Below are 25,749 nucleotides of genomic sequence, written 5' to 3'. Positions count from 1 at the left end.
TTCCAAGCTCTCCCGCCGGCAGGCGCCTGTCCAGCCTGAGGTAGGCCCTGCACACGCGGAGGAAACTGAGGCACTCACCTTCCCGGGGCAGGGAGAGCCCCTACAGAGAGGGGCAGAGCTGGGGAGAAAGCACTAGAGGGGGACCGAGCCCGAGAAGCCCATGCGTCTCCTCCGCGGCCCGCCTTCCTCTCCGAGGCCCCGCCTCCCACACAGCCGCTTCCGGCGTCGGGGGGGAGGGGGAACGCCCGCGCGCAGGCGCAGTGCGTCGGTCACTGGTTGACTCCCTGGCTGCGAGCTTCATTTCTCCTCATTGTTGACCGGGGAGGAGGAAAGATGGTGTTGGATCTGGACTTGTTTCGGACGGATAAAGGAGGGGACCCGGACCGCATCCGAGAGACGCAAAAGAACCGCTTCAAGGACCCGGGACTCGTGGATCGGCTGGTGAAGGCGGACGGCGAGTGGCGAAGATGTGAGTACCGGACGTCCCCCATCTAAGCCCAACTTCAGCTCTCGGATCTCGTTCCCGCTCCTGGAGCCGCAGCTCCCGCCCCTCGGGAGACCCCCCTACCAGGATGCGGTGGCTCCGAGGCGTTCCTTATCCCCCAAAACGCTTGGGTAGCCGGGACCGTCCCACTTTTCCGTCAGCCGGTGGGTGCGTGCTCCCTCCCGGGCGTGCTCGGTGCGGATCGGTGGTCTGGGAAGGAGCATGGCGCATGCGCATCAAGAGCTGTCAAGGCTTCCCCCTGCACCGGTAGCCCCGAGAAAGCCAGGGCGGGAGGTTTCCCCTTTCCCAACACTTATCTTTGGTCACCTCCGGCCTTTCCCTCTTGGTCCACAAGGCCAGCGTGATCTCCTAGTTTGATAGGACGAAAGGCTCCAGCCCGAGTCACATCTGCAGCGTGATAGGTTCACTCCACCCACATTGGAAGCATTTGGGGTCTTTGGAGCCCGCTTCTGCCTAAAAAGCAGCGATCCCGGAGCTGTGGGGAGAGCCGTCCCCCAGGCTTGTGATCATACCTTTAAAAATGGCGAAAAGTGTTCCGCGGTAGGTCAGGCATGGGGAGAGGGGGTGCGGCGAGGCAAGACAACGCGTGTAATTATTGAGGCGGTGTAATTGTGATTTGAGGAAGTTTTCCGGGAAAGATATTGGTAGAATTTGGCTAGAACCTGGAACCGAAAATAAAATCATAGACTCCTTTGCCTGGGTTAACTAGAGTAGTCCCCGATTGGCCGGATGCTGTCAAGCACATGTGATTTTTGTCTGATGCAATAAGTCTGCAACCAGCTGAGAGCCAAGTTTATGACAGCACACTGCAAAGGCAGTCCCTGTCCAAGAGTGTGGTGGCTTTCTAGTAGGAACACTGATTTTCCTGAGTTCATAAGGGTATTGGGTACCAAGAGAGTATTTGTTTAACTCGGGTTGCCTGTTAATTCCATGTCTCAGTCACTCTAATGTGGTAGTTTGTGACGCTTTTGTGAGATCCTACCACCTGAATCTGAATTGTATTGGAATTAAATTAACTGGAAGGAAAAAACTTGACTGAACACTGCTTTACTGAATCAGAAGTATCGGATTTTTGTTACCCGGTTACCCATTGTTCCGCAGTAAATTCCTTTGAATATGTGAGCTCTTCTCTTGTGTATAATGCACACATCTACAGGGAGTTTTATCTCTTTCGTAATGGATGGATATATGGTGAGGGGGGTGAGTTCTTAAGGGACAGGGCTGTGGTTTAGGCATCTGTATGTCCCAATACCTACGGTATCCTAGTACATATGCATACAGGTTACACATGTACACATGTATACATAGATTCCCAGTACTGAGCACTGCACCTGCTCCTTGGTAAGGGCTTCACAAACATGTTTGTTTTTAAAATATTTTTATTGATTTCAGAGAGGGAGAGAGAGATAGAAACATCAATGATGAGAGCGAATCATCGATCGGCTGCCTCCTGCACGCCCCCCACTGGGGATCGAGCCTGCAACCCGGGAATATGCCCTTGACTGGAATCGAACCCGGGACCCTTCAGTCCGCAGGCTGATGGCTCTATCCACTGAGCCAAACCGGCTAGGGCGACAAAGGTTTTTTAAATTCATGAATATCTTCTGTGTTCAGGGCCTTTGCCCTTCTGTATGAAAAGCAGTTTATTTCGTTTATTTTCCACACATCTGTGCTTTGATTCTTTTCTACTTAGCACCCCTTTCCAGTGTTCTCTTTGCAGCCAGAGGGAGTTCATGAGTTTTTCCCAAGTCGTTGGCCGCCCGAGTAGGACATTGACAGATCTTGCATCAAAGTTCTTTTATATCCAAACCTCAGATCAGAAGTTGGGGCTCTCCTGTCATTGGCTGCAACAAGGACTTGTAACCCTGAGCCACACTAAGAACTCATCGTGTTCCCTGACTGAGGACACAGCGAGCCTCAGAAGGCCTCCATGACAGCGGTCCCTGTTTGTCTGCCTGTGCACCTCCAAGGCGCCACGGGGGCTCTCAGAGGGATTGGATAAAACGTGGAGCCCTAGCACCACAGATTTGACCATGGCTCTTACAACTCCGAGGATTCAAACCGTGATTTCTTTTTTCCAATTCAGAGTAATAGGCTGAGGGCACATTTGGGCATATGATAAGCATTTCTATGGACAACTTCTGAAGCCACTGGATTTCCACCTATTTGCAATCTGCTAACCACCAGAATTCTATCCTCCCCCCAAAAGTGCTATTCCGAATGAGATTTCTCTTTACTATAAATTGAAGTTGTTACTTCCTCTTAATCTTTACTGCAGACTCCTTCAGCCAGGCCTTTGTCATTGGAATAACTCTACTTTCAGTTTCACCCCAGTCTCACCCAGTCCTGGCCACACCCAAGGACATGTGAAATGAAAATCTAGTCATTTTTGCTTCCAGGCTTAAGTCTTGCAGTGACTTACATACCTTAAATCTGTCTGATAGAAATACAACGTGAGCCACAGGTATAATTATGGATCTTCTTGTAGCCACTTAAAAAAATGTAAAGGAAAACATGAAATTAATTTTAAGAATATATTTTATTTAACCCATGATCCAAAATTTATATTATTAACACACTGGGGATCGAGCCCGAAACCAAGGCGTGTACCCTGACTGGGAATCGAACCATTATCTCCTAGTTCATAGGTCAACCCATAACCACTGAGCACGCCGGCTGGGCTAAAGTTCAGTTTAAATGTAAAATTTGGCAAAGCCTTCAACAGTAGCTATGTCTAGATGCTATTGCATTTCTAGTCATCATTTCACCTGTTAAAAGCTTGATTTTTACCACATTGCTCCAAAAGCTTAGAAGCAAAAGTCGGACTAATGAACCACAATACCAGTATGTTAATTTGGGCCAGAATACCGAAGTAGGCTGACTAGTACCCTGCTTTCCCCAAAAGAAATCAAGATGTAAAAAGTAAAATTACTCTGAAGGCTGCAGGATGAGCATGATGTCAAAGCAAAGGGAGTAACGTTAACCATTTCTAGCATAGAGATGTAGCAACCAAGTTCACGGGAATAGAAATCTGACTGCCCTCTTTCTAGATTCCCCTGCGCACTACATAGTTTCTTAAATGAACTTGAAGGGAATCGAGCAGTTTATAGTCACTCGATTAATTCCTGATTCCTCAGGTGTATTTCTCTACACCAGTGTCACCCAGGTTCTGATACATTTTCATTTCGGCCTCAGAGCGGCCTTTTCCTTGTCACTGAATGCTGGGGAACCCTATTATGCCAACTAAAATTTGGGGCTCTAAAGCTACCAGGTTTCACAGCTTCTTGAGGCGGAGACTGTAGCTGCCTGCTCTCTGGCCTGGGGCTGAGATCTGTCCTAAGGAGCCATGATTAGGGGAGGGAGGAATCTTATTTATCTGCATGTCTTTGGAATATTCTTGGGTTCTTTATTCTTCAGGCAGATTTCAGACCGACAACTTGAACAAGCTGAAGAACCTATGCAGCAAGACAATTGGAGAGAAAATGAAGGTAAGAGAACTAACAGCCATGAGAGCTTTAGCCGAGGTATTGAATCTTATTCTCAGTTAATAATTTCTAGTTTAGCGTCTGAGTTCATGGGATACCGAATTTCTTGCCCATATGGGGGAATTATTTTATTTAAAAATATGCTTTTATTGATTTTAGAAAAAAGGGAGGGAGAGGGAGAGAGAGAGAAACATCAATGAAGGAGAAACATCCATCGGCTGCCTCCTGCATGCCCCCTACTGGGGTATCGAGCCCAAAACCTGGGCATGTGCCCTAACCAGGAATCAAACCATCGACCTTTTGTTTCACAGGATGCCCAACCAACAGCCACACCAGCCAGGGCTGGGGGAAATCTTTCTATGCTTGAAGAATGTTAAGTTTCAGTTCTGTCCTTTATTTGATATTCAAAATAGTACGTGTTTTAGAGAAAGGAAGGAAGGCCCTAGCCAGTTTAGCTCAGTGGATAGAGTGTCGGCCTGCGGACTGAAGGGTCCCAGGTTCGATTCTGGCCAAGGGCACATGCCTAGGTTATGGGCTCGATCCCCAGTGGGGGCGTACAGGAGGCAGCCGATCGGTGATCCTCCCTCATCATTGATGTTTCTATCTCTCTCTTTTTTTTTTTTTTTTAAATATATTTTATTGGTTTTTTACAGAGAGGAAGGGAGAGAGATAGAGAGCCAGAAACATCGATGAGAGAAACATCGATCAGCTGCCTCCTGCACATCTCCTACTGGGGATGTGCCCGCAACCAAGGTACATGCCCTTGCCCGGAATCGAACCTGGGACCTTTCAGTCCACAGGCCGACGCTCCATCCACTGAGCCAAACTGGTTTCGGCTGATGTTTCTATCTCTTCCTTTCTCTCTGAAATTAATAAAGAAATATATATTTTAAAAAAAGAAAAAAAGGAAGGCAGGTAGGGAAGTAAGGGGGTGAGTCCATCTTCTATATTCAGATATGTCTTAGTCTGTTTGGCTGCCATAATCTGGGTGGCTATAAACAGCACAATTTATTTCTCACAGTCTGGAGGCTGGGAAGTCCGTGATCAAGGCCCAGGTAGATTTGGTCTCTGGCGAGGGCCCACTCCACTTCCTGGCTCATAGGCAGTCTCCTTGCTGTGTCCTCACATGGCGGAAGGAGCCAGGGAGCTCTGTGGGGTCTCTGTGGTCACCTAATCACCTCTGAAAGACACCACCTCCAAATCCCATCACATTGTGGGGTAGGTTTCAGCATAGGAATCTGTTGACTTCCAACCTTCAGTCTATAGCAAGGCCAGAGTCCTGCCACACTAGTCATCCGTTGTTTATGCTGTTCTTATAATAAGAACATAGATCCCACCAGAATCGTTTCCAGTTATTTCTTGAGTTCAGCCTCTAGTGCCAGAAAGACTTTCCTACGGCAGAGTTCAGGTTCTTTGTTCAGTGAAGTCGAGCTCTTTTCTGAAAAGAGCATGGATAGGGTCTCCAGGTCCTGGACTGTTTGTTGGCCACGTGACTTGAGGCAAGTTAACTTCTCAGCCTCAGTTTTTCTCATCTGAAATGACAGTATGAACATTCACCTCTAGAACAGAATTATGAGAACGGAAGTTGTTAAATGTAGAGAACCTGGCACGATACCAAGAACATGTAGTTATTATCAATTTTGAGTAACAATGAGTGGCCTTCATCCAAAAAATCCCTCCATGCTTGAAGAATGTTCAGTTTCGGTTCTGCCCTTCCTTTGGTATTCAAAATAGTACATGTTTTAATCTTTTTAAAAAAATATCCCCTTAATCACTTTTTAAAAAACATATGAAATGCACCCTATAGCCTGTCTAATTTTTAAGTTGTAAACCTCTAAACTAAACCAAAAGATTAAAAATTAGGAACCTGACCCAGTAAAGAACATAATAAAAAGATTTCGCTAGCCCTAACCGGTTTGGCTCAGTGGATAGAGCGTCGGCCTGGGGACTAAAAGGTCCCAGGTTCGATTCCGGTCAAGGGCATGTACCTTGGTTGCGGGCACATCCCCAGTGGGGGGTGTGCAGGAGGCAGCTGATCGATGTTTCTCTCTCATTGATATTTCTGACTCTCTATCTCTCTCCCTTCCTCTCTGTAAAAAATCAATAAAATATATTTAAAAAAAAAAAAAAAAAAAAAAAGATTTCGCTAGCGTGGCTCAGTGGTTGAGCATCGACCTGTGAACCAGCAGGTCATGGTTCTATTCCCAGTCAGGGCACATTCCCAGTTTGCAGGCTCGATCCCCCAATAGGGGGCAGCCAATTGATGATTCTCTCTCATCATTGAAGTTTCTATCTCTCCCTCTCTCCTCTCTGAAATTTAAAAAAGAAGATAGGACTAAGTTTTTTCATTTATAATAACACTAGAGGCCCGATGCATGAAATTCGTGCAAGAATAGGCTTTCCTTCCCCAGGCTGCCGGCACCAGCTTTCCTCCAGCACCCGGGACCCAGGCTTCCCTCACAGCCCCAGCTTCAGCCTGAAGGTTGTCCCGAAGAACATCTGGTCTAATTAGCATATTATGCTTTTGTTATTATAGATTCTTGGATCCCTTTATGCTAACCCTGTAAGGAGTATTCTCCTTTGCTATCCATGGGAATGGTGCTAGCTTTCACTTGTATAGCACTTGAAAGTATTACAAACCTTTTTGTATATATCACATTTTGCTTTTGATCTTTGTTTTAAACCTCAGTGTGGGTGGTACAATTATCAGCTTTATTTAAAGGGCAAGGAAATAACCTGAGGAAATTAAGGGGCTTTCCTAAATTACGCTAGCTGCAGAGTCAGAACTTGAACTCAGAACTTTCCGACAGGAGGGATTGGCAGATAGCGAGGGAGCCTCAGTTCCCTTGGGAAATATTGTGATTTGGACCACCTTTTTTCTGCCTCAGTAGTCTATGCTTGTTCTTGTCAAGAATCTTATATGTTCAGACTTTCCCAGCTTTTCGAGATGATTTTGCTTGGGTCACGGAAGGATGTGAGTTGGGTTATGGTTGGAATCCTGACTTCTTGCTTTGGTGGGTGGGAATGTGTAATGAATCTAAAGGATTTCTATGCTTTTGTCCTTAGAAGATGTTATCCTTTCTCATGATTCAGTTTTGCACAGTGGATATGAGGTTGTATATATATAATTGCCTATTGTATATATAGAATTTTTAAGACCTTTAGGACATTGAGTATGCTTTCTACACATTTTATTTATACTTGAAAAACAGACCCTAAATCTCACCTTGGGTTTTTTTTTGTCGTTGTCGTTAATCCTCATCCGAGGATATTTTTCCATTGATCTTTTAGAGAGAGTGGAAGAGAGGGAAAGACAGAGAGAAACATCGATGTGAGAAAGACACATCAATTGGTTGCCTCCTGCACGCGCCCCAACTGCGCCCCAACCATGGCCCAGGCTGGGGAGGAGCCTGCAATCAAGGTTCATGCCCTTGACCGAAATCGAACCTGGGACCCTTTGTTCCTCAGGCTGACACTCTATCCACTGAGCCAAACCGGCTAGGGCTCATCTTGTTTTTATACAAGTTTTGCTGAGGTTCTATAGGTCTTGTTATAATGGCCTTTGATAAGTTAATTTATTAATTAAAATTATCTTCCCCATGGCTGTGGACAAGGATTAGAAATGATTTGGCAGAATATTATAAAGAAGGGTGAGGCAAGAAGTTAGAGGGGGGGAAAAACGAGTGCTGGGTACATCCCTGCTATTTGCCAGCTTGCATTGACTGCTCTAAACTTAGGTCCAGATTTTTTGACTTTTCCCTCAAAAAGTTTTCCTTGCCTCTCTAACATCCCATCATCCCATCCATTGTTCAGTGTAGTCGAGCTCTACATAGCCTCAGCACTGGGACTGTTCTTAGCAGGTAGACAGGGATTCATAGATTCACACCCAGACCTCTGCCCCAGCACTGAGCACCCAGTGCATGAGCATTCTCACCCATTCTCTCTTTTTATACATATATATATATATTAAATTGATTTCAGAGAGAGGAAGGGAGAGGGAGAGAGAAATAGAAACATCAGTGATGAGAGAATCATCCATCGGCCTCCTGCACGCCCCACACTGGGGATCCAGCCTGAAATCCAGGCGTGTGCCCTGACCGGGAATCGAACCGTGACCTCCTGGTTCATAGGTTGATGCTCAATCACTGAGCCACACCGGCTGCGCTCACCCAGTCTTGGTGCCCACACTCTTCTACATCCAGGGCAGACCTTCTCATGTTCCCGATGATGTCAGCCCTCTGACCCTGATGGGTTAATCAGTCTGTCCAGTATCAAAAAGCTAAAAAGCAGCAGAACAGAGACTTGAAACTTTTAACTTCTCACTTCCAATTTGCTAATCTTTCTTACTTCCAATTTGCTTAGACAGCTGTGTAGGAAGTTCTGTGATTCGTTTATGTGATGTTACTTTGATGTGCACTTAGGATGTCAGAACTTTTTTTATTTAATAGTGTTGTTCGTTTGTTTGTTTGTTTTTCCTGCAGAAAAAAGAGCCAGTGGGAAATGATGAGTCCATTCCGGAGAACTTGTTAAATCTCGATGACCTCACTTCAGACACTTTAGCTGTAAGTTATTGTCCTTTTCTAGGTTGGGGTTTCTCTTCTTTTACCGTAACTTTCCTCCTAGACAAGTAAATGCTAAAACTCTGCTGCATACGGCATTGTCCTTGAACTTCTGCAGCTGGGACGGGTCCCTGTTACTCTTGTTATATACTTTGTACTTTGTTTATGGGACGGCAAAGCGGGAGACAGCTGGAGTCGAAGGGTCGAGGGAGGAAGAAGAGAAAAAAGGAACTATGGTTAGCTTACAGTGTTCTGTTTTCCCAGAGTCAGGTCATTTTTAAATTTATTGTAATTCAGTAAACAGTCACTCTATAAAGAGCCTGGTGCAGTAATTTTCAAGTTTTTAGTCGCTAAACCCTTTCTGAAAACCCATAGCACAAAAGCATAGCAAGAGCATCAACACAAAAAAGCGGTGCTAAATAAATAAATAAATTTTTTAGAAGGCTGTTGCTGTGCTTGAAGAGCTAGGTTGGGGGCGCTCTTCCCGTCCAGCCCTACCTGCTCAGGGCTCCCCCCAAGAAATAAGTACAGTTTGAAATATCTGCAAGAGGGATACAAAGTTAGCTTAAGACAAAGTCTCTTGCTCCTGATAAATGTGTCATCTTCCTGGAGAACAGTGAAGTGCCGTGCGTAATAGAACGCTGAATCGGTTGAATCGGGAAGAAAGCCCTGAAGAGAGCTACATGTTAAAATTCCTGAGATATGTAGGAACCAGAAGAGTGGCCAGAATTGATCCATCTCTGCCTCAGGCACCCCAAAAGGAAATGCCAGTGCGTTTGTAAGGGCAAGGCCGCTTTGAAAGCCTTCATTGTCAGTTTTTAAAAGACTATCACAAGGATTGTCGTCAGAGCACAGCCGGGTTAGGGCGACAGAATCGCATTCCTACTCTGTCCTTGATGCGCTGTGGCCTGGGTGCGGGCCTGGCTTGTTCGTCCACAGAACCTGAAAGTGTCCCAGATCAAAAAACTCCGACTCCTCATCGACGAAGCCATCCTGAAGTGTGACGCCCAGCGGATAAAGCTGGAGGAAGAGCGGTTTGAGAACCTCCGAGAGATCGGGAACCTTCTGCATCCCTCGGTGCCCATCAGTAACGATGAGGTAGGTGTAGGTGCCACAGCTAACATCGCTCCTCTGTTGGAAGGAGGACAAGGACACACTGGTGTTCTGTCTGACGGGCCTTGTAGCAGAAGCAGGTCCTTTGTGTATTCGCCCTGCCCACCGATTGAGAATTGAAAGCGACAGATCCTTGCCTGATTGGGAAGTGGCAGAGACCGCAGGTAGGAGACTCCTGGCCCAGAAATCTCTTCTGCATCTGGCTGCTGTCCTCCACTGTTGCCCCTGGTAGCAGCCAGTCTCGTGGGAGGGATCTGCTAAATCAACCTCACCCCTCACCCACACCCCGCTGAGAAGCTGCAGGTTGAAGGGGAATCTGCATGATAAAAGTTTCCTGCTGAGTGGGAGCTTCCCCAGCACAAAGCTGCGCTGAGCCCAGCCTTTGTTCCCTGACACCCCAGCCAGAGCGGGGCCCATCTGTGCCTCTTCCATTCATTCCCTGGTGAACGGAATGTTTAAACTCTTGCTGGCTGGGGTGGCAGACTGGGGAGGTCTGGGGTCCTGAGCCCTGGGACCAATGAGAGCCTGGAAAAAGAAATCTACATTCTCCTCTGCACCCCAGGCAATGTTGATTGTCTAGGGTTGAGGTGTCCTTATACAAAGCATTTAAAGGGGTAAATGAGAGAGAGAGAGAGAGAGAGAGAGAGAGAGAGAGATCGAGATCTTTTGGACAATCATGCTTTGAGTTTCATGGCTAGAATCCCTTCTAGGAATCTAAAAATGATTATTTCTCTACTGAGCACAAATTCTCTAGCATATTCCCTTCTCCAGTCTCTGGACACGATGACCAAAACCTGGTGTTTGAGTTAAGCCGTGGCTTCCCAAAGCTCCGGGTTGTTCTTAGAACAGGGTTTGGAAAGATGGAGGTTGTAGAATTCAGAGGCCGTGCATCTTTCTCTCCCGCTCTTGTTTCCTCAGGATGCGGACAACAAAGTCGAGAGGATCTGGGGTGACTGCACGGTCAAGAAGAAGTACTCGCACGTGGACCTGGTGGTGATGGTCGATGGCTTTGAAGGCGAAAAAGGGGTCGTGGTGGCTGGGAGTCGAGGGTACTTCCTGAAGGTGAGTCAGGAGCCAGTGGGGGTGGGATTAGAAAGAAGGAATTTAAAAAACACAATGCAGAAAACATAACCTACTCAAGGAGGCCCCCCAATCCACACTTGTGCTCGCCTTTCTACCACAGACTTATTGGCAATTAGATGCAGTGTCTTCTAGGCCGGAGTCCCCGGAACAAAAGCCACTGCGCGATGCCCCGCAGGGAGCATATGTTTGCCGACTCAATCAGAACAGTCTCTCCTTTGTCGAGCTCAGTGTAATCTGACAGTCAGACAAGTAACAGTCAAAAGCCACTGTGATAAGTACTGTCGACATAAGAAACGTCCAAAACTGTAGAGAATTATTTTTATGAGTTGATTTGAAACAAACTGATGACAATTGCCAGGAAGCAAAATCTCAACGGATTGAGAAAATGCTCTGGGGAATGGCAGTTTTGCAGCTTATTTAATGCATTAGAATCAAAGGAAGAGATGTTAAGTGGGGAAGGGTGTGGGTGCATGAAATCCACTGGTGGTAGATCTGGGAGGTGGGAGAAAGCAAAGCGGTGAAATCTCTGGGATTGGATAAAAAGCATACCGGAGAGACACGTACTTCTTTTACGTTGGTGAGTACAGGACAGTTAATGGTGAACATTTCCAGTACAGAGAGATGATACTGGGAGACAAGGCGACAGTGAGGGTTCTGTGGTCTGTGCTCTGGTGGGTGGGCCCTGAGGGGTCTGGTAAAGGAGATGATGCTGACATCTCAAAGGCATGTTAGCTTAGATGCAAAAAGGCAGCAGACCGGCTCAGTTAATCCTATGTGGTTATTTTCAGTCTCTTGAGCCTGTAGGGCCCACCATGCCGGCCTCCCCTGGGCTTGTCAGGTTTGGTACGTGGCCTTTTTTGGTGCATGGAACTGTGGTGTGAGCAGGCCCAGAGCGCAGGGAGGCTGCTAGGCAGAGGCAAACCCAGGCTAGCTGGGACAGAGGGCAGGTGCACTCAGAGAAAGAAGGCTTCTAGAAAGACATGGTAAAATAATTTTGGAATTACAGCTTCAACTGCTGGTCCCATTATATGTGGGGGTTTTTTCCCAATAAATGCTGTAAATGTATTTTCCTTATGACTTTTTTTAAAAAAATATTTTATTGATTTTCTACAGAGAGGAAGGGAGAGGAATAGAGAGTTAGAAACATTGATGAGTGAGAAACATTGATCAGCTGCCTCCTGCACACCCCCTACTGGGGATGTGCCTGCAACCAAGGTACATGCCCTTGACCGGAATCAAACCTGGGACCCTTCAGTCCGCAGGCTGATGCTCTATCCACTGAGCCAAACCGGTTAGGTCTTCCTTATGAGTTTTTAATTGATTTTATTTCCTTATGATTTTTTAAAATAACATTTTCTTTTCTCTAGTTTACTGTAAGGACACAGTATATGATACTTACACAAAACACGTGTTGACTGTTATTGGTAAGGCTTCTGGTCAACAGTAGGCTATTAGTAGTTAATTTGCAGGAGGAGTCAAAAATTATAGGTGGATTTTCGACTATGGTGGGGGAGGGGTCAGTGCCTCTAACCTCCTAGTTCAAGGGCCAACTATACTCTCCATATACACACATACATAGGTATGCTCTACTCTATGCAAATGAGTCCAGTGTCGTAAGAATGAGCACAAGAAAACATTCCCATGCGTGCGGGGCCACTAATCCTTTCCTCTTGCTTGGTATCTGAAAGAGAATTCTCTTTACACTTTGCCTGGGGGATCTGCTCGGGACAGGCGATAAGTCAGAATCTCTTGAGTTGGTTGTTGGGGTACCCTGTCTTTCCTGGCCTCCTGTGTGCCCTGGGTAGTCACATTCTGCTAGGCCCATTGCCTCAGAGGGAATTCTAGCAATTGAACTTGATGGCAACAGAACCCACTCACCCAGTGCTGTCTCTCCTTAGGGGCCCCTGGTGTTCCTGGAACAGGCGCTCATCCAGTACGCCCTTCGCACCTTGGGAAGTCGGGGCTACATTCCCATTTACACCCCGTTTTTCATGAGGAAGGAGGTCATGCAGGAGGTGGCACAGCTCAGCCAGTTTGATGAAGAGCTTTACAAGGTGAGTAGCTGGGCAGAGTGGCAGAAAAACTTCTTTAGCTGGGAAGTTTAATTCACAGATAGAGAGCAGTGCTGTCCAGTAGACTTCCTGCCGTGATGGAAGTGGTCTAGATCTGTGGCTATTGAGCACCTAAAATGTGGCTAATGCACCGGAGGAAGTAACATTTTCGCTTAAGTAGCTATACGTGGCCAGTGGCTACTGTATGGGACAGTGCAGACCTAGGGCCTGTTTGATCTTTCCCCCAGCTCATCCGTATGATGGGTCTACATGAGCATGCTTTGCCCGGCCGGCATGGCTCAGTGGTTGAATGTCGACGGATGAACCAGGAGGTCATGGTTCGATTCCCGATCAGGGCATTAAAAATAAATAATAAATAAATAAATAAATAAATAAGCATGCTTTAACATCATGAGCATAGAACAGAAGCATATTTATTGAGTGGCCGGACAAAAGGACACTATAGAAGTGGCTGGCCTTCCCGTGTCCTCCCACTCCTGACCCCAGACTGGAAGCTTCCATAGGGCAACCCATGCTTTTCTTGGCATAGATGTGGCTTCCCATGTGTGGTTCCTCTCAACCCTGGGCCATTTCAGGGAGAGCCAGAGGATTCAAGTCCAGCTTCAGAAGGTCATTCTTGTCAACTGGCCACCAACGTGGCTGAGGATTATACCCTCTGGACTAGCCCATAAGCACCAAGAAAGCAGAGACCATGTCTCCTTTTGCCCAGCATTGTATGTTCCTGGGAGTGGATTACATTATATTGCTACCAGCTCAGGTTTTATTGTACATCTGCCATCATTGGCCATTTTATATCATTTACAAATGTATTTATTTATTAGATAAGTAAAAGAATCACAATTTTTTTTATCTCCTTTTAATTTGCTTTTCTTCGATCTCTATTGGGGATCCCATTTGGGACAGACCCATTTCCTCCCTAGTCTTTAGTGTCCCCTCCTCACTCCCAGGCAGGGATTAAAGAAACGTCCCCCTGTCTCATCGCTCGTATCTCCCCTGTGGTCTCTGCTCTTGCTGAGGTCCCCCTCCCTCGCTCTTAATCAGTAAAGGTCCGTCCTCCTTCAGGTGATTGGCAAAGGCAGTGAAAAGTCTGACGACAACTCCTATGATGAGAAATACCTGATTGCCACCTCCGAGCAGCCCATCGCTGCTCTCCACCGGGATGAGTGGCTACGGCCAGAGGATTTGCCCATCAAGTATGCTGGCCTGTCCACCTGCTTTCGCCAGGAGGTGGGCTCCCACGGCCGGGACACCCGCGGCATCTTCCGAGTCCATCAGTTTGAGAAGGTAAGTAGAGAAGTCGGGGTGAGGAGCAGGATCCTTCTACCTGTCTGTCCAGGGAAGTGAGAGGAGAGGCAGGAGCTGTGTGTCCAGAGTCTTGCCTCCTGTTGCCTACGTCTGTGTTTCGGGGAAGAGCCTGAGCAGCACGTGGTGGAGTAGCTGCCAGCACCGACCCCGGAACCTGGCAGCCTGAGGCCAAATGCCAACCCCACCACCTACCAGCTGTGTCACCTCAGGCAGCTTGCTTAACCACTCTGTGCTGTTTTCTCCCTGTAAAAGGCGGGTAATACTAGTACCCACCTCATTGGCCCACTGAGAGGATTAAACTAGTTAGTACGAGAGGCATTTAGAACTGCACCTGGCACATGTGCGGTAAGCTCTCTGTAAAGCACGCGTTCTTGTTGCACACCCAGCCCAGTGCAGCACCATCTCTCTTGCTGGGGCCCAGCCTCGCCTGCCTCCCAGCGGGATAGGAACAGGTCTTCATTGCAAGAGTAGCTCCCACTTTGGTTCTTTCGCGGGTTTGCCCTGTCCCATTGTCACTGTCTCCCTGGGCCCCTCTTTGCAGATCGAGCAGTTTGTCTACGCGTCACCACATGACAACAAGTCGTGGGAGATGTTTGAAGAGATGATCTCCACCGCGGAGGAGTTCTACCAGACCCTGGGCATCCCATACCACATCGTGAATATTGTCTCAGGTACCAGCCTCCCTTTCCTGCAGCCCACAGCTATCACCCGCCCCACACAGAGAAATAGCTCAGGATCCAATTAACTGCCCACATTAATTAAAAGATCACACTCTTCTCCCTTGGGAGCGTTTGCTGATAAGAATATCTGGGCGTGATTTCACTTCTGGGGACGGGATGTGAATTACAGAATTCTTCACGTTTGCTAAAGGTTAGCCTTCTGAAATACCATCCCTCCTTCATGAATTCGAGGGGTGTTTCCTTACAGGTTCTTTGAATCACGCTGCCAGTAAGAAGCTTGACCTGGAGGCCTGGTTTCCGGGCTCGAGAGCCTTCCGGGAGCTGGTCTCCTGTTCTAACTGCACAGACTACCAGGCTCGCCGCCTCCGAATCCGATACGGGCAAACCAAGAAGATGATGGACAAGGTAGAGGGCCCTGGGGAGGCGGGCAGCGGGGCCTTCGGAGCAGAGGGGGTTGGTCTTATTCCTCAGCCCTCGGAGTGCATTATTCCCCGGCATCAGGGGAAAACCTGGGCGTTTCAGTCTAGATCAGAAAGGGAACCTGAAAATGACTTCCTCTGAATCAGGGCTGAGTTCTTTTGGGTGGAAACCGGACTCCGGCTCCATTCTACGAAGCCTTGCTAACTTTTCTCTTTGGGGCTTTGCTTTCTGTCGCTCCAAATAAAGGATAACCCCCATTGGTCTACCCAGAACAAGTCGCAGGCAATGCCTGCCCTCTTCTCGCCCAGGCAGGTCTGGGTTGTAAGCTCATCTCTTCAAACCCAACTTCCAGGCCCTGGGGCTGAGAGGGGAGGCCCCTGCAGTAGGGTTTTCTTTTTCCCTCAAAGGACCCAACTCTCCTCAAAATACTGAGCCTTGTTTGCCCCTCATGGAGGCATGAGGAGTCTTCCTGGACTTCACCTGATGGGCAGTAAATGCCAGACAGAATCCAGGTTTAGGACAGACTCAGGAATGGGTGAAAGCCATGGTTTCGAATTGGCTAGTTGCAGTGGGGGAGTCCGGCTGCTGGGGTGATGGCTCCCGGTCAGCAGTTAGACCAGCCAAGGGCTGAGTTGAACTGCTCCCTCTGCTCAGGTGGAGTTTGTCCACATGCTCAACGCCACCATGTGTGCCACGACCCGCACCATCTGCGCCATCCTGGAGAACTACCAGACGGAGAAGGGCATCATCGTGCCCGAGAAGTTGAAGGAGTTCATGCCGCCAGGTGAGACCCAGCCCAGCCCGTCCCCCTCCTCTTCTCCGTCTTCACCCTTCGGAATAGAGGCCCCTTTCAGAACGGACCCGGTGTTGTTCACACACAGTCCCCAAACTCTGCCTGTCTCCTGGTGCGGGGCACTGCAGGGCCGAGCTGAGAAAGTAGCCGGGACAGGCCTGATCTTTTGAGATGCCGCTGAGATTCCGACGGGAAGGAAAGAATGAATGGGTGCCCTCTTGTTCAAAGGCATGGCACTCACCACAGAGGTCCGTGGGCTCTGGCTCCTGAGAAACAATGGGTGATTCGGTTGGCTCTTCCCTTCCAGGTCTCCAAGAACTGATTCCCTTTGTGAAGCCTGCGCCCATTGACCAGGAGCCATCGAAGAAGCAGAAGAAGCAGCAGGAGGGCAGCAAAAACAAAGGGGCAGAGAGCGATGTCACCCTGGAGAGCCGGCTGCAGAGCATGGCGCTCACCGATTCCTGAACATTCCTTCCCCCCAGTTCGGTCAGCTGGGATCCCAGAGCCTGCCCGCAGGCGGGGAAGCCAGACATGCCCTCTCATCGCCCGCACCGACTGACTGCATTGCTGAAACGGGAGCCCTCTGCCAGCACACTGCAGTGTTCCTGTCTGCTCGCATGGGCCTAGGACGCAACCACTGAGGACTGAGGAAGCCATGCCATGAGCCTCCCCTGCGGAGGTGAGGACTCGCCCGCAGTCCTCCGCCTGGGCCTCAAACCCTGGCTCACAGCTCTCCCTGGAACCACACTCACTTGTGCTTTTCCTCCTAAATAAAGCTGTTCCATGTAGCAAGTCAGCCTTTGAGAAGGTAGGCGAGGGCTGGGGTAGATTAGTAAAGGCTCCAGGGCGAAGGGAGAACGTTGGGCCTTGGCCACGTAAACCTGTGGAACAAGGGCCAGGATCCTCTTTGATAAATCTGCTCCCATGTCCAAGCAGTTAAGCAGGACTCGCTTAGAGACCAGCTGATCTAAAAAGCCTCCTGGCACTTCTGTTCAGTGGGAAGGGCTCTTTGGAAGGGGAGGGAGGCTGTGATGTCTTAGGGGAGATGGGACTATATTTAATCCAAAAGAGGCCCAAGATTCAAGAGCATAAGGCAGTGCCTTACCAACAGCTGCTTCTCTTTGCAGCCATTCCAAAATGGGAGACCAGCTTGTTGCTGCTACCCAAAGGATGGAGGTAGCCAGCAGGGTTGGGGGCTGGGGGTGTTTTAATCCCTTCTCTCCGGCTCCCACTGTGGCCCAGTAGCCAGGGCACCCTTGCTCTGGGGAGAGTGATGTTTAGGTTCTACTTCCCTGCTGCCTTTCATCTGCAATCTCCAAACACTTTGCTTTAATAACACCTCTTGTCAGCTTGGTGCTTCTAAAATACTTCCTATAGATGGTCTCTTTTATCTTTGTGACAGTCCCAGAAGGGAGGGTGGGGACATGATTACACCCCTGCCTTCCTATGGGAGACGGAATACAAGGTGGGTGAGGGAGATGAGACACGGCCAGGTGGAAGCCAGGCGTCCTCATGCCTGCTGTGTTTGTGGGGAGGATGAGAGGAGGACTCTGGACTGGCCTGTCCCTTAGGAGCCTTTAAGTCATCTCAGCATCCTTAGTCCCCAGCAGCCATCTCCCTTGGCCTGCCGCTGGAGCTGGGCACCAGGAAAGCGCTCACCTGCTTGGTTTCCCACTGGGACCTCGGGGCTGGCCCTGTGGACACCCAAAAAGGTGACCGCAGTGGCTCTTGCCACAGGCAGGCTCAGCCAGCCCGCCTCTGCTGCAGCCCCTTGCCCTCAGCTCTGGGATCACACAGCCAGGGCCAGGGGACAAAAGAGAAAGCTGCTGGCACTTACTCAGAAGGACCAGAACTTCACATTCCTGTAACCTCGGCTGTTTGGTCTGGAGAAAGGCATTTACACAGGAGCAGGAGGCTGGGTTCGAGACTTTCGGATGGCCTTGAGCATCCCCATCTAGCCATACAGGTCACTTGCTGCTGCCCCCTCTACTCCCCACTCCTACCCTCTTCAGCTCCTGGGGCCTGTGACCTTCCACCAGGAAGGTAGAAGCTAGGGCCTTGAGGCCATGGGCACCTGGGCCCAGCTCTCGGCTCCCCTGCACTGGCTGACCACCTTCTCACCTGACTAGTTTTCTGGAGCTGGTTGCACCTGTAACTCCCTGCTGCTTTATGCAGAGAACCTCCTGCCCTATGCTGGCAGCTCCTCATGCCAACCTTCCCCTACCTGCCCCACGGCTGGGTCAGGGCGTAGACTGGCCTGGGAGCGTGCCTAGTGAACAGGAATGCATGGAAGCTCAGAATATAGCTGTTGGGTGGACCCACCAGTCTGTTACAAAGAAGTACCCTGTCCCACCCCCACCCCCCACCCCCAGCTCTTCCAGAAGCCAGAGGAGAAAACAGCTGAAAGCTGTGAAGGGAAGGATGACCCGGTGGCTGAGGTCCCTCCCTGCAGGTCACAAGAACACAGGCTGGTGCGCACATGGTCACACACACACACTCCTTTACTGAGCGCTGTGCCAGCACCATTAGAGCAGGAGTCACAGAAGGAAGGGGACACAGCCCTGGCTCTCAAAGAACTCACCATCGTTGGGAAGGTGTGGCCTGCCTGCCTCCAGGGTGAGCTGAAAACCCCACTCCTTCCCTCCCTGCAGCCTCCGGGCTGATGCCAGCGTGTTGTGTTTAGGAACGGCTGCCTGTCCTGGAAGCCGAGCACTTGGGACCGAGCCCAGCTAACCTGGGCTCCACCCTGGCAGTTGTTGCCTCCGCAACCCACGGCTGATGCCCTCATCCCTGGCACCTTGACCTGCCCCATCTCCAGCCTCGGCCGCCCGAGTTACCTAAGTGAGCAAACAACCCCCACAGGCTGAGTGGAGTGAGTCACTGCCCTGGGTCCCTCACCAACCCTCGGTTCCCACACCCAGGAATTCAGGGCCCAAGATGCAGGTCTGGGTGCTTCGGGCAGGAGAGGAGACACCAGGCCTCTCTCTACCAAGCCATAGAGACAACCAGGAGCCAGACTTCCAGAAAGAGATACTAAAGCAGCAACTGAGGGGATCCAACGTGAGAACAAGGAACCGGCCTGCACTCGGCCTGCTGGGAGGGTCACTTGGCCGCCCAGGAGCCCACACCCCCAGTGGTGAAGTCTCTCCTGGGAGCTCGCCCGGGACCTGTCCTGCTCTTCCTCCCCTGAAGGTCTCTCCTTTACCCAGGTCCCCAGACAGCCTGCTGTCCTCCCACCCCCAGACCTCCCTGGCCCTGGCCAGGCTCCCGGGCTCCCGGGAAGAGCCTGACAGGCGGAGCTGGGATGGGCCCAGAGAAATGCGCTGCATGTCAGAGCCTGTGCCAGGAGAGGGGCCTGCTCCACCCCCCTCGCCTCCCAGCGTGGGGTTCCCCCAAAGCTCCTCCCAGATACACACAAAAGGAGGGGCACAACCCTGCCTCTCCAATGGGGGAGGCTTGATGGGGCTGACACCTCTGCCTCTGACATTGCCCTTTTAAGAGCCCCCCCCCCCACGGGGCGGGGGTGCTGCAGGCAGGTTCTTGTTGCAGAAACCCGGGCAGAACTCCCCTTCTACCTGCGGGAAGGCGACCCAGCCAGCAGCCCTGCCAGTTCTCCTCTAGGTCCCGGACCTGCCCTGCCGCACGGAGGTAGGGGGTCCCCGCGACCTCTGATCCTGAGAAAGCCCCCTTTTCCAGAAGGGAAGTTCCTCTTCCGCTGCTCTGATTGGTTGGCTGACAAGCCCTGCATTTTGGAGAGCAGTCCGGGCCCCCCTGTAGGCCTGGGGCTTCCCTCCCCCAGTAAACCTGCCGGCAGAAATGGTCTGGAAAATGGTTTTCCTGGGCTGTGCGTTGCTGATAGGATGGTCTCAGCCTCAGGGAGACTGGTTGTTGAAACCCTGAAGAAAGGGAAGAATTTAGCACCCACTTAGAATAGCGTTCAATCCTTTCCTCCTTCCATCTTCTCTGAGAAAGAGAAAAAAAAAATTTCTACTCTTTCTCCCAAGCCAGCCCTTGGCTACTGGTGCCCTGGATTTCACCGCCCTCCCTCAGAGCCCCTGAGCCCTGGATCCTCAGCTAGCTCTCCCATCAGTCCCTCCCCAGCCATGCCCGCAGCCCACCAACCTGCCCACAGTCCCCTCCGCCCTGGCCTGGCCCTGCCTGCCATTCTGAGCCCAGCTGGCTCCATGCCCTCCTAGGTAAACAGTGGGCACCTCAGGCCCGGCTACCTCCTGGACATTCTGGGCTCCACCCTCTCAGAGGGAGGGTGGAATGTTCCAGACAGGGAACAGCATGAGGGAGCAGGAGGAAGGCCTGAGTACTGGTGTGCAGAGAGGGGGCAGGATAATGAGTTAGTGCCCGCCCCTAAGTGCCGGTTTCCAGGCTGGGGGGGCAGGGGGTGTGTGTGGGGGTGCTGGCCTCTCCCTGCTCTTTCTCTGCGTGCTCTCTATCTCTGATCCAAAATCCAGGATCTTCCAGGAGATCATGCATCCCTGGCTCCAGCCCCCCCACCTCCCAGCATACACACGGAGCCTTTCCGCTACCAGAATCACAAACCCAAAAGTCCTGTCTAACTTCTTATCTGGCCCACTCTCCCCTGGGTATTCAGGCACCCAAAACAAGCTCCCAGGAGTCACCCTGGGCCACCCCTCCTCATCCCCAGCGCCAGCCTCACACAGTCCCACTGAGTCCCTACCTCACTCAGATCTGCCCCTTCAGCGAGCAGCCTGTTCCCCGTCCTGGGCTGCTGCAGCCGTCTCCTGCTGGCTGCCAGACCCCAGGCCCTCCTCCCGTGGGGCTGCTCTCTGTGCCAAGTAGTCTGTGGATGCCACAGCCTTGACCATGCCTCCCCTGCCAAAGCGCTTCCAACAGCTCCCTCAACTTATCAAATAAAACCCAGATTCTCCCCGGCTGTCATAGCTTAGTGGTTGAGCCTCGACCTATGACCAGGAGGTCACAGTTCAATACCCAGTCAAGGCACATGCCCGGGTTGTGGGCTCAATCCCCAGTGTGGGGCATGCTGAAGGCAGCCAATCAATGGTTCTCTCTCATCATTGATGTTTCTATCTCTCTCTCCTCCCTTCCTCTCTGAAATCAATAGATAGATAGATAGATAGATAGATAGATAGATAGATAGATAGATACATCTATACATATAAAAGCCTAAGCAACCATCTGACCGTTTGACTGTTCGACCCTTAGCTATGATGTGCATTGACCACCAGGGAGCAGACCCTCAACGCACAGGCATGGAAACATGGAACAGACTGATGAATTTCAGAGGGGAGGGTGGGAAGAGATTAACCAAAGATCTTATATGCATACTAGAGGCCAGGTGTGTGTGTGTGTGTGTGTGTGTGTGTGTGTGTGTGTGTGTGTGTGTGTATAAAAGCAGGACAACCCAGACTTCTCAGTCACAGTCCAGACCCACCCAACTGTGGCCACAGTTCAGATGAATGGGCCCTTCTGCTCTGCTTGTCCGTCCCTGCCCTGCCCACCCCCCCCCCCCCCAGATCTGAGCTATAACCCACCAGACTACTCACCTCCCCAGCACTGACCGGCATGGCAACCCTCCATATTTGTTCATGCTGTTCCCTCTGTCTGGATGCCATTCCTGCTGCCTGTCGGTGGAATTCCTCCTTTCCCTTCAGGGGGCTTCAAAGGCCACCTCCTTTCCAAAGCCTTCCCTCACCCCTCCCACCCCCCACAGAAACACTAATGAATACAACTCTACCAGCGCATTTGTCTCTGTCCTCGAGGCCAGAGCTGGAGTCTTGTTCATGTGCGTCCCTCTCACACCTCACCTGGTGCCCAGAGCATGGCTAGGGCTCTGCCCTCGGCTGCTCTGATAAACAGAACAACCAAGTTATTGAAGGTGTTGCTTTGGGAGTCGCTGCTCACGGCTCAGCCCCAGGCTCCATCTCTTCCCCTCTGTGCTTAGGAGCCAAAAATGATCTCAGCAAAATCTTAGGCCAACGGTACATCTGTATGGAATGCTGGCCTGTTGAGCCACCCCCAGCAAACAAGACTGGCATTGTGGGTTGGAACTATCACTGGGTGAAGGCATCCAGCGCCATCTTTTAATGAGCCTCAGAGAAAGTCTGTGTAGCTTGGCTGGGACATCAGGCCTAGGACTCGTGGCTGCAGCTGCGTTGGGAATGAAGTTCTGTGGTTAAAGTGAATGACTGCAGGACTGTCCACGGAGGAGCCTAGAGACCCACCTGCCTAGATGGTGGCTCCAGGAATGAAGGGACAGCTGATCCCTCCTCTGCGCCATCCACCCATTTATCCACGCATCCATCTGACTGACATTTACTGAGTGTCTGTTATGGGTCAGGTACCATGCCAGGTGCTAGGATCTCGAGGTGCAAGCGCTGTCCCTGCTCCTGGACCTTTCTGCTTGCTGTTGGGTAAAGCAGATGTTATCCAAGTGAATGAACAAATAAATACTTTACGTAACGACAAATTGCTGTACCTGCCATGAAGAGGGGAACCTCGAAGACTGCCAAAGTCAACAGCTGGAAGGAAGCCAGGATGCCCAGATCAGAGTGAAGGGAGGGGGAGGAGTCAGAAGAGGCTGGGCCCCTCCACACCGGGCTTTGGGACCAACATGAGGAAGTTGGCTTTTATTCAAGGCACAAGAGAAAGGCCCCGTGCGAGGTTTTCGGGAAGGGAGCAACATGCGTGGATTCCGCCTCTATAGCATTCCTCTCTGAGGGACACCAGGAGGGGATCTTTAATCAGATACATCCAGACTGTGGCACATTCGACAAAGAAAACTGGCCTGGACTCTTCAAACAGTCAATATGAGGGAGGGAGGAAAATAAATGACCAAAGGTAATGAATAAACTTTTGGTTTAAAAGTAGCAGCTAGCACCCGACCATGTGGCTCAGTGGTTGAGCCATGACCTATGAACCAGGAGGTCACAGTTCAGTTTGATTCTAGATCAGGGCACATACCTGGGTTGTGGGCTCGATCCCCAGTGGGAGACGTTCAGGAGGCAGCCAATCAATGATTCTCTCTCATCACTGATGTTTCTCTCTCCCTCTCCCTTCGTCTCTGATATAGATAGATAGATAGATACACACACACACACACACACACACACACATATATATATACATATATATGTGTATATATATATATATATATAAAAGGTCCTTATAGCTGAAAGTTCCATGAAGTAGGCAGCCCTTCCCATAGGGGTCAAGGAGGACACCAAGAGGGCAAGCCCTAGTTTGAGACTCTGCGAAGCATAGAAAGAAAACTTGGAAGTTTCCTTCCTGCTTCTGAGAAGTGGAAACAGCTGAGCAGGTGAGAGTGGGTTGAGGAGGCGGCTCTGCCCTGTGGCCCTGGGGACAGGGCGGGAGCGGATTAAGGACTGTTTGCCAAGCGTGCTTGGCGATGAAGGGAGGGGTTCCTTGCAGCCCTCAACCTGTCTGCCCTCAGGCGGGAAGGCCACTCACCTGGAGGGGCCCCTCCTGCCCCGTGCCTTCCCAGGCAACCCTGGCCTTAGTGCTCGGCCCCAGAACAATGTTCCGTGATCAGAGCCGAGGCCGCTGCTGCCTCGCACCCAGGAGCTCGTTTTAGTACAAAAGGAGAGAGATCAACGAGAGCTGCAGGTTCTCCATGTGTCGGCCTGAGCCTTCAGCAGAAAGGAGAGTCTCATTACCCAAGCCCGACTCAAAGGGTAATTAACAGATGGTATAATTTCCGAGCTTTCTCCGCACCACATGGCTATTAGGGGAAGAGCGAAATGCCCACGCAGCCCCTAGATCCTCCCAAACCACAAAGTCAGAGGAAGTCCCAGGAGGCAGAGCCACCTCCCTGTCTCGGGAGCTGCCCTTGGCCTTGACTACAAGGAAGAAGTTCATCTTGGTTAAAGGGGAGGAGATTCCCCGGAGCCCTGGGTCCTCCGCCACCTCCACCTCCTTCCCCGTGTCCCTCACCATTGCCAGGAATGCAGTCTAACCCTCTCCCTGTCTCCAGGCCCATCTCCTTTCCTTCCCCCTGGGGAGAAAGAGAAAAGCTGATTTCTCATTCCTGGCATCACTGTGGGGGTTACACGGAAGTTCCTTGAGCGGCGGGGGTGTGTGTGTGTGTGTGTGTGTGTGTGTGTGTGCTGTGAGGGGATTCTTGGCTCTTCTTTTGTGATCAGAGTACAGTATTGGCAGTTGGTCCCATGCTTTTTCAAACTGGGTTCTTCCAGACCCTCCGAAGGCTTTCTTGGTCGGGGGAGCAATGGAGTTGGGGCAAGTCCCTGACCCCCTCTCCCGCCCGGCGACACCACCTTAACTTGTTTCATATTTGGAGCTTCTACTTCATATCTTATTTGGGTTAAAAAAAAAAAAAAAGGATGCTACTGCTAAATAAACTTTTGAAAACCATTGACCTTATCCAGACCCCTCTATTTAGAAAAGGGAAGTTCAGGCACAGGAATTGGACCAAGGTTGCACAGCTAGCGGGTGGTGGGGCCGACTAAAGCCCTGGCCTCCTCCCCGAGCCAGCTCTCACCACAACCAGGCCCTGCTGCTCACCCAGTTGGCCCTGCAGTCCCTGGATGGTGGCCCTGGTTGGGGTAGGAGAGAGGGGATCCCCTTCCGGAGCACCCTTGCCTCCTCTTCTTCATGGTCAGCGTCCACACCAGAACTCCTGGAATCCGCTCACCCCTTTCAAGTGGACGGTCCAGGCCATGGGTCAGCAGGTGAAGAGGCCCAGGAGCCCTGTGCACGGGGCAGGGCTGTGTGCTGGTCACGAAGCTGTGGGCAGGAGGAGGGGAGTGACAGCTGGACATGGATGGTGAAGGAAGGAGGAGCAAGAGGTCATCTCTCCAGACAGAGGCCCACTGGGAAGTGAAAAGCCTTGGTCCAGGCCCCTGGAAGCCTGTGTTAAAGCTTGGCTCCGCCCTTAGCCAGCCTTGGGACCCTGTACAAGTTTCTCCCTCTCTGGGCTTCAGAACTGGCAATCTTAGCGTGTTTATACCAGCGGGCTTCTGCCCCGACCACACTCCCAGCTCACCTCCCTGTGAGAAGCCCAGGTGGTGTCCAAACCACAAAGACATTCCGCCCAGCAGTGGGATCCCAAGGGACAGCCTGGTTAGATCACAGCTTGATGAGGGGAGGGGCTCAGGGCCACACTGTGCGTTCCGGCGCCCTGGGGTGTCTCTGGGAAATGGGGGAGGCCTTGTACTGTTGAGAAAGGCCATTTTAGCTGAGACCTGTGGGAGGGGACGGTATGGAGGGCTCTTAGCAGCCAGCAGTTATAGGTGGTGTGCGGTGGGCACTTGGCTTCTGAGAGCCCTTCAAAATGTTTGGAACACCGAAGCATGCTTAGGGTAGGGCCACTGTTATTATTGCTCGCTCTCCGGCTTCTGATTGTTGATTCCTCTCTAGGCGGTGGGAGGGATCTGGGATGGGGGTGGGTGGGTAGGTTCTGGACAAGAAGCTTAGAGCATCCACGCGGAGGAGGGCGCTGGGTGGGGGCCACCTTCTTCGGTGCGGCTTGCATCGCCACTTTAAGGCGGCGCGGCGCGAGCAGGTCTATGGTAATGAGCCGCCGCCGCCCGCGCCGCCGCCGCCGCCGCCCGCTCTGCAGACCTCGCCGGCCCGCCGGGGAGGCGAGGGAGCGCGGGGCTAGGCCGGGGGCCGCGGCGACAGCAGCAGCCGCGGCGGGGACGCGAGGCGCGAGCGGCGGCGCGTGGCCGTCAGGGGGCGGCCGAGTCCGGGTGTCCAGCTCC

General features: G+C 51.2%; 1 protein-coding gene across 2 annotated transcripts; it reads left to right on the top strand.

Annotated features, from left to right (window-relative positions):
• The first annotated feature begins 252 nt into the window (after window positions 1-252).
• Window positions 253-16,811, top strand: SARS (seryl-tRNA synthetase). Of its 2 annotated transcripts, XM_023757094.1 has the most exons (12): window positions 330-469; window positions 2,321-2,969; window positions 3,923-3,993; window positions 8,472-8,552; window positions 9,489-9,647; window positions 10,581-10,724; window positions 12,644-12,799; window positions 13,880-14,101; window positions 14,664-14,793; window positions 15,050-15,207; window positions 15,877-16,006; window positions 16,323-16,811. In XM_023757094.1, the coding sequence occupies exons 3-12, from the start codon at window positions 3,988-3,990 to the stop codon at window positions 16,478-16,480; spliced, it is 1,344 nt and encodes a 447-aa protein (XP_023612862.1). In that variant the 5' UTR covers window positions 330-469; window positions 2,321-2,969; window positions 3,923-3,987; the 3' UTR covers window positions 16,481-16,811. The 2 variants fall into 2 exon arrangements, with proteins under 2 accessions (XP_006092665.1, XP_023612862.1); XM_006092603.3 differs by lacking the exon at window positions 2,321-2,969 and having other exon boundaries at window positions 253-469.
• The last annotated feature ends 8,938 nt before the right edge of the window (window positions 16,812-25,749 follow it).

This window comes from Myotis lucifugus, unplaced genomic scaffold, assembly GCF_000147115.1.
Source record: "Myotis lucifugus unplaced genomic scaffold, Myoluc2.0 scaffold_101, whole genome shotgun sequence".
Taxonomy (NCBI): domain Eukaryota; kingdom Metazoa; phylum Chordata; class Mammalia; order Chiroptera; family Vespertilionidae; genus Myotis; species Myotis lucifugus.
The sequence above is the reverse complement of the archived record's forward strand: the minus strand, read 5'-3'. Positions and strand labels throughout refer to the sequence as shown.